Below are 12,215 nucleotides of genomic sequence, written 5' to 3'. Positions count from 1 at the left end.
TTAATAGTAATTGATTTTCTTGTAAAGTCTGCGGATGACACATTAGCTCATTATTTTTGCCCCAGGACCCCAGAGTGGATCGGACACATCCATATCAAACTGATAGCAAAGTATCATCCCCATCTCATTACCACGCTATATTATCCAGCTAAAGAACTACCCCATCAAGTCTAAGTCAGGTAGAGAAACTGTGCTTGTAAATAAGAGATCAAGCTAACAGCCTTTGTTTGTGGAAATAAGATAATTTATATGGTATTTTTTTTAATATTGTAGTTGGACATAAGTAAAAAAGGAAAGACCACCTATTTTCTAAAACATGTCATTTGGAAGAAAGTACCAAATGGATTCTAGGTTACAGAGACATTTACTGATACAGTAATACATGAATGATACTGTTTTTTGCCGCTGATTACAATGAGTCCATGGAAAGGTCCTATGTCTTTGTACGGCAGTAGAGAAAATCTGCAAACTTTCCCTTACTAGCTAATGCTACCAGTAACTAGCTAGCTTGGTGGGCAGGACATTAAATGAGGCCTTTCTAGACAACCAAAATGTTCCAGTTAATTTACCTTTTTTAAATAAATGGGCCCATAATTTACAAAATGAGCATCATGCTGTATTGAAAAAGAATTGAAACTAGCGACTGAGACTATAAACTTATTATGAAACTGTTTACTGAGGTAAAAAAAATTCAAGTCAGAAGTAGGCTCATTTTCTCATAGACTTCTATAGAAACAGACTTATTTTTGGAGCCAGTAGAGTCGCCCCCTGCTGGAAATGAAATAGAATGCATTGGCTTTACTTTTCAGACCCGAAAGTTTGTCCATTATTTTTACAGTCTACGATTAAAAGTCAGAGTATAACCCTTAAATAACTAATGTCTATTTCACTTTACACAACTCAGCAGTGTCATCAAAAAAAGAAAGCCAAAGTCCGGCATAGAGCGGCTGAGTGAATGTGGTCTGGACTCTGTGAAGGAGAGTCATGCTTTCAGAGACACTGAAGAAGGAGAGAATAGCTGCACTGTGATCCAGGTACACTCCTATTCTGGAGGACCGAGGACCTGAGACGCGAGTCAGGACATCGTTGTAACAAAATGCATAACTGCTATTGTTACAATGTAACGCCCAAGATTTGTCATTTTGTCCAAATCTATTTTCACTCCCTGCTCTGCTGATATTCCTGTATGTGACTGCTACAATAACTCCTGCCCCTTTCCTCTCCACCTCCCAGTAACAACGTCCAGTCAGACTCTCTCTACTCAGGACCTGATGACATCCTGTGAATCTGTCTGGGTGACTAGAATAAGACTGTTGTTGACTCATTACTGTTGCTTTTCTGTTCCCCTCAGATAATAACAGCTCTGTGTGTGCTGTGTTTGGATCCAGTGTGATTTCACGTGAATACTTTAAGAAGTCAGCTCTGGTCTTTGGCTCTGGTTGTTGCAGTAAAACATCAACTTCAGTCACTGCCAGTGAAACTTTTGTCCATTCCTCTCTCAGAACGTGCTGTAGTTTATCGCTGACTTGTGACACGGCTGCTGTCACGTCCTCAAAGTAGCGCCGAGGACGGCTATCAATGCTGGATGTAGCTTCACTGAGTGGGGACAGTGAGGGGGAGTTGTGTAGAAACTGGTTGTGATCCTCTGTGTGTGAGAGCTTCTTCAGCTCGGCGTCTTTCCTCTTCAGCTCAGTGATCTCCTGCTCCAGCTTCTCCTGAAGCTCTTTGACTCGACTCACTTCACTTCTCTGCTGGGATCTGAGCTGCTGCTTCACATCAGAGCTTCTTTTCTCCATGAGACAGATCAGCTCAGTGAAGATCTTCTCGCTGTCCTCCACTGCTTTATCAGCAGAGCCATTGATCGCCTCCGCCTCCTGTTGAAGTGTCTTCACATCTTTCTCTCTGTCCTGGATTCTCTGCTGGATGTTTAGTTGACTCCCCTCAAGCTTTTTCTGCCTCTCAGTCCTTTCTGCCGCAGCTGAGACTGTGTTGTGGCCTTCATTATCCTTCTTCAGTTCCTCCACTAAATCTGCTAACATGGTGTTTTTCAGCAGGACAGGCCTCGGTGTGAATGTCTTCCTGCATTGAGGACAGCTGTGGATGTACTTTCGATCCTCTTCATCCCAGTGGGCTTTAATACAGTCCATGCAGTAGTTGTGTCCACAGGAAGTAGTCACCGGATCCTTCAGTAGATCCAGACAGATGGAGCAAGAGAAGGTTTCCCGGTCCAGTTGAACTCCTTTCTGCGCCATTTAACCTGTTGGGATTTAGGAGGCACAAGATCAGTTATAAGCAACTATTTCAGGTATTTTTTTCTTTATTTACCTGTCCTCACTCCCATCTCATCAAATACTGATGCTTGGTCTGTGGCTCACTGCCTCAGATATGCAGCAGCTTGACCACAGCACTGTAAGATGACATAGTATGAAGAGCGACAACGGAAGTGAGTAGAATAAATGACCGGAAATCTGCGTGAGGAGGCAGGTTGGGGGGATGGATGGGTCAAATAACACAGGACTTTCCCGCAGGAGACCAGGGCTTGTGTCCCGTTCTTATCCCGCGTGTCACTTAAATGTACATTTTGTAACCCCACCCAGTTTTACCCTGCATGTTGAAAAATGACCCATACCATCAAGAAGTGACACCAAGGGCTCCAAACCAAGTGTCAGTATTTAACAAGTTGGGAGTGAGAACGTGTTGATTTTATCAATATTATAAAAGTTGTGAATATTGATATACTGATGACTATCGAATTGAATGAATAATTAAAGCTGCAATTAGCAATGAACCATGCACTTCGGGGGTACTGAAGGGATGCCGGTTGATGCAGTTGTGGATTTCGTAACCATTGGACACTACAAGCACGAGTTAGACATTATTTTCTGGGTTAAGTGTGTGGCACTGTTAATGATGTATTGCAAATATACTTTCTCTGACTACTATGTGCCTAGATGTACATAACACACTAATTATATGTCATGTTTCTGTAGATCATGTGAAGATCAAACATTGTAAATTTCATGTAAATCTAATCATCTTTGTGACATAGGCTGACTTCCTGATGTCAGTAGGTAGCACTCTGACCATGACTCACACCACAAACCTTCTCACGTAACCTCTGCTCCGGAAAACAAAGTCCTTCTTCAACCCCCCAGGACCAAGCTCCGCACCATGGGGGATCGGGCTTTCTGCTCAGCCACAATTCCCTCCCGGACCAACTGAGGGCTCCACAAACCACTGACTCATTCAAGAAGGGCCTAAAGGGCCTTTCTCGTAAATCTTTATTGTGTTATTGTTTATCTTTATTTCTTTGCTTTTACCCTGTCTTTAATCTCCTGTAGCATTTTAGGATTGATTTTTCAATGAAAAGTGCTCTACAAATAAAATGTATTATTGTATTATCATCAATATGGGCCTGTAGATGTTTCCAGGCCTGGTGTCTTACCCAGCATTTTAAATTTGGGGCAGACTGAACTATGTAAACTAAATTTACAACAGCTTCCTGTGTCATGACAAAACAAATCGCCTGCCTCACCACGGCAAAACCATTCCACGAAAATATAAAAGCTCTGCTATTTGGCATCGTGTAAGTCTTGCCATGCTTGCAATTGCAATTGTCCACCCAATTTGAGAAGGATCTGTTAAATCCTCTGGGAGGAGTTTCAAAAAGTTACATAATCTATAAAAAGGGCCTCAAATGGTGTGCTATCACATAACCTATGACATCATTGTTTGAGATTTCGGAAATTCCTTCCCAATTTAGGGTCACGTTAGTGGGAGGGTTATACCAACCAAATATTATATTAAACCGATAAACCCCCTAGGAGGAGTTAGTTTAACATAAAATACATGAAATATGCATAAAATTGAGCATGGCCGACTTTCTTTTTGTCAGAGCTAAATGGTAAAGTAAATTGCGAATATGTACAAAATAATAAGAGCAATGGGGGAACCAATTGTTATCAATATTGGAGCAACTATGTCCAAATTAAGACCTCCTACGCATTAGGTGGCGCTATGGAGTCTCGCAATGCTCATAGGTTTTGATGTGTGCGCCAACCTTTGGTGAGATTTTGAGTATATTAAGGGCGCCAAATAGAATATAGAGCCAACGTGCAATGCCCAAGCCTAAACTTAATATCAGATTTAAGTAATTACTAAAATGGCTGCAAAATGTTTAGTGTTTAGCAATCCAAAATTGCCAACATCCTGTTTGGTGATTTTTTTTTTTTTTTTTTTTAAAAAGGTCCCATGACATGCTGCTTTTTGTATGCTTTTATATAGGTCTTAGTGGTCCCCTAATACTGTATCTGAAGTCTCTTTTATATAGACCTTAGTGGTCCCCTAATACTGTATCTGAAGTCTCTTTTATATAGGTCTTAGTGGTCCCCTAATACTGTATCTGAAGTCTCTTTTATATAGGCCTTAGTGGTCCCCTAATACTGTATCTGAAGTCTCTTTTATATAGACCTTAGTGGTCCCCTAATACTGTATCTGAAGTCTCTTTTATATAGACCTTAGTGGTCCCCTAATACTGTATCTGAAGTCTCTTTTATATAGGTCTTAGTGGTCCCCTAATACTGTATCTGAAGTCTCTTTTATATAGGCCTTAGTGGTCCCCTAATACTGTATCTGAAGTCTCTTTTATATAGACCTTAGTGGTCCCCTAATACTGTATCTGAAGTCTCTTTTATATAGACCTTAGTGGTCCCCTAATACTGTATCTGAAGTCTCTTTTATATAGACCTTAATGGTCCCCTAATACTGTATCTGAAGTCTCTTTTATATAGACCTTAGTGGTCTCCTAATACTGTATCTGAAGTCTCTTTTATATAGACCTTAGTGGTGCCCTAATACTGTATCTGAAGTCTCTTTTATATAGACCTTAGTGGTCCCCTAATACTGTATCTGAAGTCTCTTTTATATAGACCTTAGTGGTCCCCTAATACTGTATCTGAAGTCTCTTTTATATAGACCTTAGTGGTCCCCTAATACTGTATCTGAAGTCTCTTTCCTGAAATTCAGGCTTGGTGCAGAATTACAGCCACTAGAGCCAGTCCCACAATGAGCTTTCCTTAGGATGTGCCATTTCTGTGTCTGTAGTTATTGAGGAGGAGAGAGGGGGCAAGATGGAGGGTGGGGGTGTGGCCTTGACCAACTGCCACTTTGCTCGTTTGAAAGCCATGATGTCTCTCCCTCATGGGTGGGCCAAATTCTCTGGGCAGGTAAAGCAGAGAAAGGGGAGGTAACCTTGCTCCTTATGACCTCATAATGAGAAGATTCCTGATTGGCCCATCTGAACTTTCATTTTCTCAAAGGCAGAGCAGGATACCCAGGGCTCGGTTTACACCTATCACCATTCCTAGTCACTGGGGGACCATAGGCAGGCTGGGGGAACTCATTAATGTTAAAAAACCTCATAAAGTGAAATTTTCATGCGATGGGACCTTTAAATATATGTTCCTCAAGATGAGTGCGATGCTCCCACCAAATTTCGTGAACATTAAAATTAACTTCATCCCAACCCTGGCATGCGTTAGGTGGTGCTATGGAACCCACTGGCCACTCACGAGACAAATCATGGCGAACTTTGCAATTTTCGCCAGGTCTGATGTGTGCACATTTTTATGAGTTTGAGCATTCCAAGCCCCTCAAAAATCAAGTTGCAAGAAAAATAATAATCCTTTCAAAAACAACAGGTTCCTTGCACTTCGTGTTGAGCCCTACTAAACAGGGCAACACTCTAAACTCAGGGACAATAACTGATAAAGTCTCAAAAGGGTGCATTTTCTTAAAAATGCAGGTATTAACAATTAATATTGCTACACTTGATTTACACATAAATTGTGCTTACAATATAAACACACTAACTTAACTTATCGGAACTAAAGCTTCTTACTTGACTCACTTTTTTAGTTTTTGTCCGCCAGTTTTGTTTTGCGATTTCCTTGCGTGGAAGAAAGACGGGCAGTTATGTTGGTTGTCAGCGAAGTGAACTGCGAGCTGGTCCTTCGAAGGCAGCAAAGGAAAACAGCTGAGAGTGTGATGAATGGAGTTGTCCTTCTCTACCATGAAGAAGATGGCCGTCGTTTCTCGGGTGTTGTCTGAAGGTTAGATAAAATGGCGATTTCTCAAACGTGTTACAATGAAAACAAAACAGTCGGTTAGCGAGGTGAAGATGTGCTAATTAAAGTGCAAACCTTTGACTGAATGGAGCGCCTCTTGAAGCAACCGTGAGTTGCTGTGAAAAGACGAGTGCCGATCAGTGCGCCAGACTTATCTCCTGGGTGACGTTTCCGGGACTTTCCAGAGTTTTCTTGAGTTTCGTCCAATGGAAAGCCGGCACAGTTAGGTTCCAACACACCTCTTAGTGTAAACACCCGTCTGACGTGACGGTCTTTTCAAAGGTTCAAGGTTCGGCTTTATTGCCGTTACACAACACAGGGAGGGGTTAGCAAGCTTTGTTTCCTCATTCTTAAATGAAGCCTCAGTTAAAAACTGCTCACCATCTGAAAACATGTAAAAAAGGAGAAATATGCTAATTTTCAGGTTTATACTTGTAGTTTTTGTTTCTATATGCTTTAATGTTCAAAAACACTTTTTCACACTTCCTACAACTAGCAGTTGATTTGCATTGGGAAGATATGTGAAATCAGCAAACTTGTTTTTTTCTGTTGTTCGGTAACGTTTAAAGATATATAGTTAAACACAAAGGTCCAAGGTTAAACAATTCATAAGACATATGTCTTTAAAAGTCAGACTGGCTGGACCCAAAAAAAAAAGCAGATTAAAGGATTTCTGTTTAGGTCATTTTGCCGACTCAAAAACATATCTTAAGCCTTTATTTTTTACCCTTTTCAATAATATCCTTCATTGTCGACTTTTCCCTGCTGAAACTGCATGTAGGAAACTTCATAAATAACTGTCAAATGTGTCTGAGAAAGGAGTATTTTTAGCCCCTGTCAAACTTTCAGCAGCATTCCTCGGAGGGATCCTGAGTGGACATAAGTGGATATGGGTAAAAGCTAAAGGATGGAGTCACAGTTTTAAAACAACGGTGACCAGTGAAGAGTTGTCATCAAGACAGCCAGCCTTGAAATAAAAAACTGCTCTGATGGTTTTTAAGAAGTGCTTCTGAGCCTTAAATGATCCCAGAAACCTTGTCAGAACATCACAGAATCGTCACTCAAAGTGGACAGAAACTAAATAAAACTATCAATAGCCATCTCGGTTCATCTTTCCACTGTTCCAACAATCACCACTCTGGTTTGGTTAAATAAACCCTTAATTCACCCATTTACGTATATTTTATGTGGAAATATTGGAAAATAGGGTCCAGGTTGATAAAAAGAAAGCAAAGTTACCCTTTAAATGTCCCTGAAAACTACACAGAGAAGCTTGTCATAACATTACAGAAACGTCCAACTTTTTCCATCCTTGTAATCCTTCTCAACATGTATGCCACTCACGCAGTCACCTTTTAAATTCTCCCATATTTAGACAACTTTAAGTTGAGCGGACAGAATGAAAAGACACTCATTTCAAACTCCATAATAGGAAGAGACCCTTTTCTAAATGGCAAAATGAATCCACGATCGACCAGGCGCACATTAGTGCTCACACATTCAGTCCAGTAAACCAAGCCTGAAACCAAATGTCCATACCTGTTACAGATGCAATTTATACACATCAGTCGTTCGGCCCCGGCCGCTCAATAGAGCGCTTAGGATCACCTTGCGACATGTAAATGAGGGTCCTTTGGTGTCAGAAGAGCGGCATGACTAAATGAGCCTTATGATGATTTTCCATCAGACAGTCTCTACAGAAACCTTCGCTGCGGCTGAAAACTCATTATGCTTCCACTGAGACCAATACACTATTGATGTGGCTGTCTTTATTTATCTGTTTTACCTGATACTGTATTGATCCTGTATTGTGCTGTTTGGACATGAATTAATGCAGAGGCTATGTACAGCCAATGCATCCTCTGTTTATTTCTAATCGTAATTTAAAAGGAATAGTTTGACATTTTGGGCAATATCAAAACTCTGGCACAGAGTAAAGCCAAACGATGGATACCACTCTCTCATGTTATGGACTGGAAGCGAAGGGGAAACAGCTAGCTTTTAACTTAGCATAAAGACTGGTAGCAGGGAAAAACAGCAAGCCTTTTGCTTAGCATAAAGACTGGAACCTGGGGGCAATGGCTAGCTTGTTTTGTAAAGGAACTTTTGTGGAAACAGCTAGCCTTAAGCATTTAGCTTAAAAAAAACTGGAAACAGCTCATCTTTGGCTGGGTATAAAGAATGGCAGCAGAGAGAAACAGTTAGCATTGCTCAATCTGAAGAAAACAAAATGGATGGACTCAACAGGCAGGTCTCAAGATGTATTGTACAATCAAAGCAACAGTGTCCAAATCGTCAAACCAGAACTTCTTTCAAACAGGCCGAGTTCAAAAGGACGAGGCGGAGTATCAAAATCAGAAGACAAAGGCAGGGTAAAAAAAACTCAAAAACAGGAAGGGATGCTAGCTGTTGTATTCTGTCCTAGCAGTTGTGTCCTAACAATGCCTAGGCAGATAGCCAATGAATGAAGCTTCTTAAGATGTAGATTTATTGAAGAGTTCGCTCCAAGCATTGTTTTCTTTTGTAAAACTAAGGAATACAAACAAAAATATAATTACTAAATAGCCAAATATCCCTTACACACACACACACACACACACACACACACACACACACACACACCTGTGCATATACACACGCAGCTAGCACTAGCATAACTTAAACAAGGAAAAAGAATGAGCTACGCTAAGGATCCAACATGTATAGAACAGCCGTACAGCAGTATTTCACCATGTGACACGTGTGGGAACTAAACTCATCCACTAGTTAACAACAGTAACGTCACAAAATGCACTACCCATTTTCGCCACTAGGCGACGCTCCAACAATGATGCACAGCAGCCTAGCAAAGCAGGCTCAAAACAATTAAATTCACATTTACATTCCTCGACCAGAACATGTTTCTTAGGTACAAAATAATCTGAAACCAAAGCTAGTGAGAGGGGGGATATATACTGAGGGAAGCAACTGGACACAGGTGAAACAAATTGGGGCGGGGCAGGTGATCACACAGGCAGGAAAGCCGACAAAGACCTGAAGTGAAGCGACCTGAAACCAGACACAGTGTGAGCTTCAAAATATTACAGGAAGTGACAAATATTGACTAGAAATGAATCCTCTAAAACTCAGTAATTAACATGTTGGTATAATTCATACAAAAGCTAAGAATGAGCTATAAAAATGACATTTACCATTGTATCGAGGGGTTATGTGCTGGACTATAGACTGAATCACTGGGACGTCAAAAGTGGAACTACAACTCCCAGTCCGTCACGTGATGCCCTCTGACTAGGGCTGGGTATTGTTCAGAATCTTTCGATCCAGTGCCAATTTCGATACCGATTCCTAACGATACTTTTTTTCGATACCATATGTTTTAAAATCCATTTCAACATCAACAAAAATACATTAAACACAAAGCTTTTATTTTCAACCTTAATTGTGAATCAAAACAGTTATCAAAATAAAAAAATTCTGGTAAAACTGCTCACTCAGAGTAACATTAATAAAAGTGCCTTGCCTTGCAAGCTCAGCCTGTCAGTCAGTCATCAGGGCAGAGAAACCACCGTTGTGGCTGCTTGTTAGAGGAAGTGTAACGTCAACAGCACCGCGACCGCTTTCGGCTCGCCATTAATATCATATTACATATACAAACGCTGTCTGCGTGAAGTTTAAAAAAACACTAACCACACTTGAAACCAACCGTGACTCTGTGACTTCAACAAAACTGCAGACAGTTTACTCCGTCCGCACCGCTCCGTGTGTGTGTGTGTGTGTGTGTGTGTGTGTGTGCGTGCGTGCGTGCGTGCGTGCGTGCGTGCGTGCGTGCGTGCGTGCGTGCGTGCGTGTGTGTGTGTCGGTCGGAGCTCCGCTCTGTGTCAATATGCGGAGAGGACAGATAAGCTTGCGCTTACGCGCTCAGGCGCTTTTGGAACCGAAATTTGGCACCGAAAGATAAAGAATTTTTCGACGTTCGGTACCCAGCCCTACCTCTGACCCAAAAAGACTTTTCATAGACTTGCATGGAGAAAGAGACGTCTGTAAATCAGGGGCAGAGCTTCTTTTTTTAAACCCTTTTTTGACACTTTCATTGACAGTTTTTGACACTTCTTTAACGCTTTTATTGACACTTTTTTGGTGCATTTTTTTGTTGCTTTTTTGATGCTTTATGGAGACTTTTTGAAACCTCTTTTGACAATTTTTGATGCTTTTTTTTACTCTTATGGTGCTTTTTTGATGGTTTTGTGCACTTTTTGATGCTTCTTTTGACGCTTCTTTTGACACTTTTTATCGCTTCTATTGGCGCTTTTTTTGACAGTCAAAAAAAATTCTATCAAAGGTCTACAGTCCTGTTTCCCAAGTACAATGCAAAGAGAACAGCATCTACAGTGAAGCTGTTGACTAATTAATTAGTCAGAATCATTCAACATAATGAATAATGTCAAGGACGGACACTCCAGGGTGTTAATGACCGAACATTTACAATAAAAGCTGCTCTATAATAATGAATGCAAAGCAGCCTTTGGAAAGATGACAGCGATCCCGTTGGGCCGAGATGATCCAGCAGCTGAGTTACACAGCCAGACAGAGTCGTCATTATGCTGCTGTTCTGCCAGATGGGTTCGGACAGCCTGCTTAAAAGCATCTATTATGCAATGGATATACGACTAAGTGATAGCCAGGCAGATTGTTCTGTACATCTGTTTCCAGTTGGAGATGATTATGATGTTATGGAAAAGTGCTGCAGTTATACAGAAAGGGCCCATAAGCAGAAAGGATGTTTGTATCATGGATGTATTATAAGAACTGGATACTGTTCCGGTTTAGCGATCTGCTAATTTGAATGGGGATTAAATGATTCAACTGTGCCAGTGAAATGAAAAAAATGAAATCACCAAAAAAGTGTGAATAAAAGCATCAAAGTAGCGTAAAAGATAGAAGATAACTAAAGCTACAACATTACTCCTGCATCGCTTCCGCATTTCCCAAACTACGGAGCGACCCAAGGCCCAAATCAAAAAACGTGTGTGCGTTATTCGAACATAAAAAAACATTAGTGGCATTAAAAGGATTTTGTGTCAACTCGTTATTAATTTTGACAGCCCTAATGGAGATGCAAGGTTTCTGTGCGACAGCGACATTATGGTATTTGTAATCTGGATGGTCAACAGTTTATTTCAACAACCTTCAAGCTGGCAAGTTACACAGCATTACACTGGTAGGCGCAAATTAAGTTTAACCATGTATCCATGATGGGACAGGCCAGATAGAAAGTAATAGAAACGTATCAACACCAGTATTTTATTGTGTATTGTTCTTGGGCTTATATATTATGTCTAGTTTTGGATGGGTTATTATTTGGTTGGATTTAACTGACAGATGAAACACGGATAGGGAATAGCTGGAATACATGGAGGTAGGCTTCCTTTGGAGAACCAATTGGAATGCCAGGCTGCAGAATCCAGGCTCATTTCTCTGCAACTTTTAAAGACACATGAAGCTCTTTAATTCAAAAGCAAGAACACACCTCAGCCAATGCTCCAGAACAGATTTTACACTTGAACTAAGAGCCTTGCCGATACGCCAAGGGCCCAATTACAATACTTGCTCTGCTTTGTCGCTGTCGAGAAATTTCCGAAGCTCCGAGGCTTGATCCTTCCAGTAAAAATATGCTCAAACAGGCAACACTTGGGGACCCCCCCCAAAACGTTCGCAAAAGCTGCTGAAACTTAGATGCCACCATCAAATATTTAGCAGGAGGTGAATATTTCACACGTAGTGGGAATACGGGTCAGGTCCTGTGGATGTTTGCAGGATAAATATTTAAAGATCAATATTTTATGGGTGTGAAAGAGAGCAGGGAGTTCTTGGGGGAATAGCAGGGACGTACAGATGAAAAGCAAACATTGACTTAGAGACGGCTCTTAGTTTGACTGTAAAATCTGTTCTGAGGTAGAGACTCAGGTGTTTTCTGCTTTTTGAATTAACAGATCTTCACCTGTCTTTAAAGTTGGAGAGAAATGAGTATGGATTCTGCAGCCTGGCTTTCCAATGCCATCTCACAAGGAAGCATTACCTCCATGTATTATA

General features: G+C 41.0%; 1 protein-coding gene across 1 annotated transcript; it reads right to left on the bottom strand.

Annotated features, from left to right (window-relative positions):
- Positions 1-612: 612 nt before the first annotated feature.
- LOC120554034 (E3 ubiquitin/ISG15 ligase TRIM25-like) lies at positions 613-6,316 on the bottom strand. The gene is made up of 3 exons (XM_039792602.1): positions 6,201-6,316; positions 5,909-6,104; positions 613-2,257 (listed from the first exon to the last, which is right to left on the bottom strand). The coding sequence occupies exon 3, from the start codon at positions 2,250-2,252 to the stop codon at positions 882-884; it is 1,371 nt and encodes a 456-aa protein (XP_039648536.1). The 5' UTR covers positions 2,253-2,257; positions 5,909-6,104; positions 6,201-6,316; the 3' UTR covers positions 613-881.
- Positions 6,317-12,215: the final 5,899 nt, after the last annotated feature.

The sequence above is a fragment of the Perca fluviatilis genome, chromosome 24 (genome assembly GCF_010015445.1).
Source record: "Perca fluviatilis chromosome 24, GENO_Pfluv_1.0, whole genome shotgun sequence".
Lineage (NCBI taxonomy): Eukaryota > Metazoa > Chordata > Actinopteri > Perciformes > Percidae > Perca > Perca fluviatilis.
The sequence above is the reverse complement of the archived record's forward strand: the minus strand, read 5'-3'. Positions and strand labels throughout refer to the sequence as shown.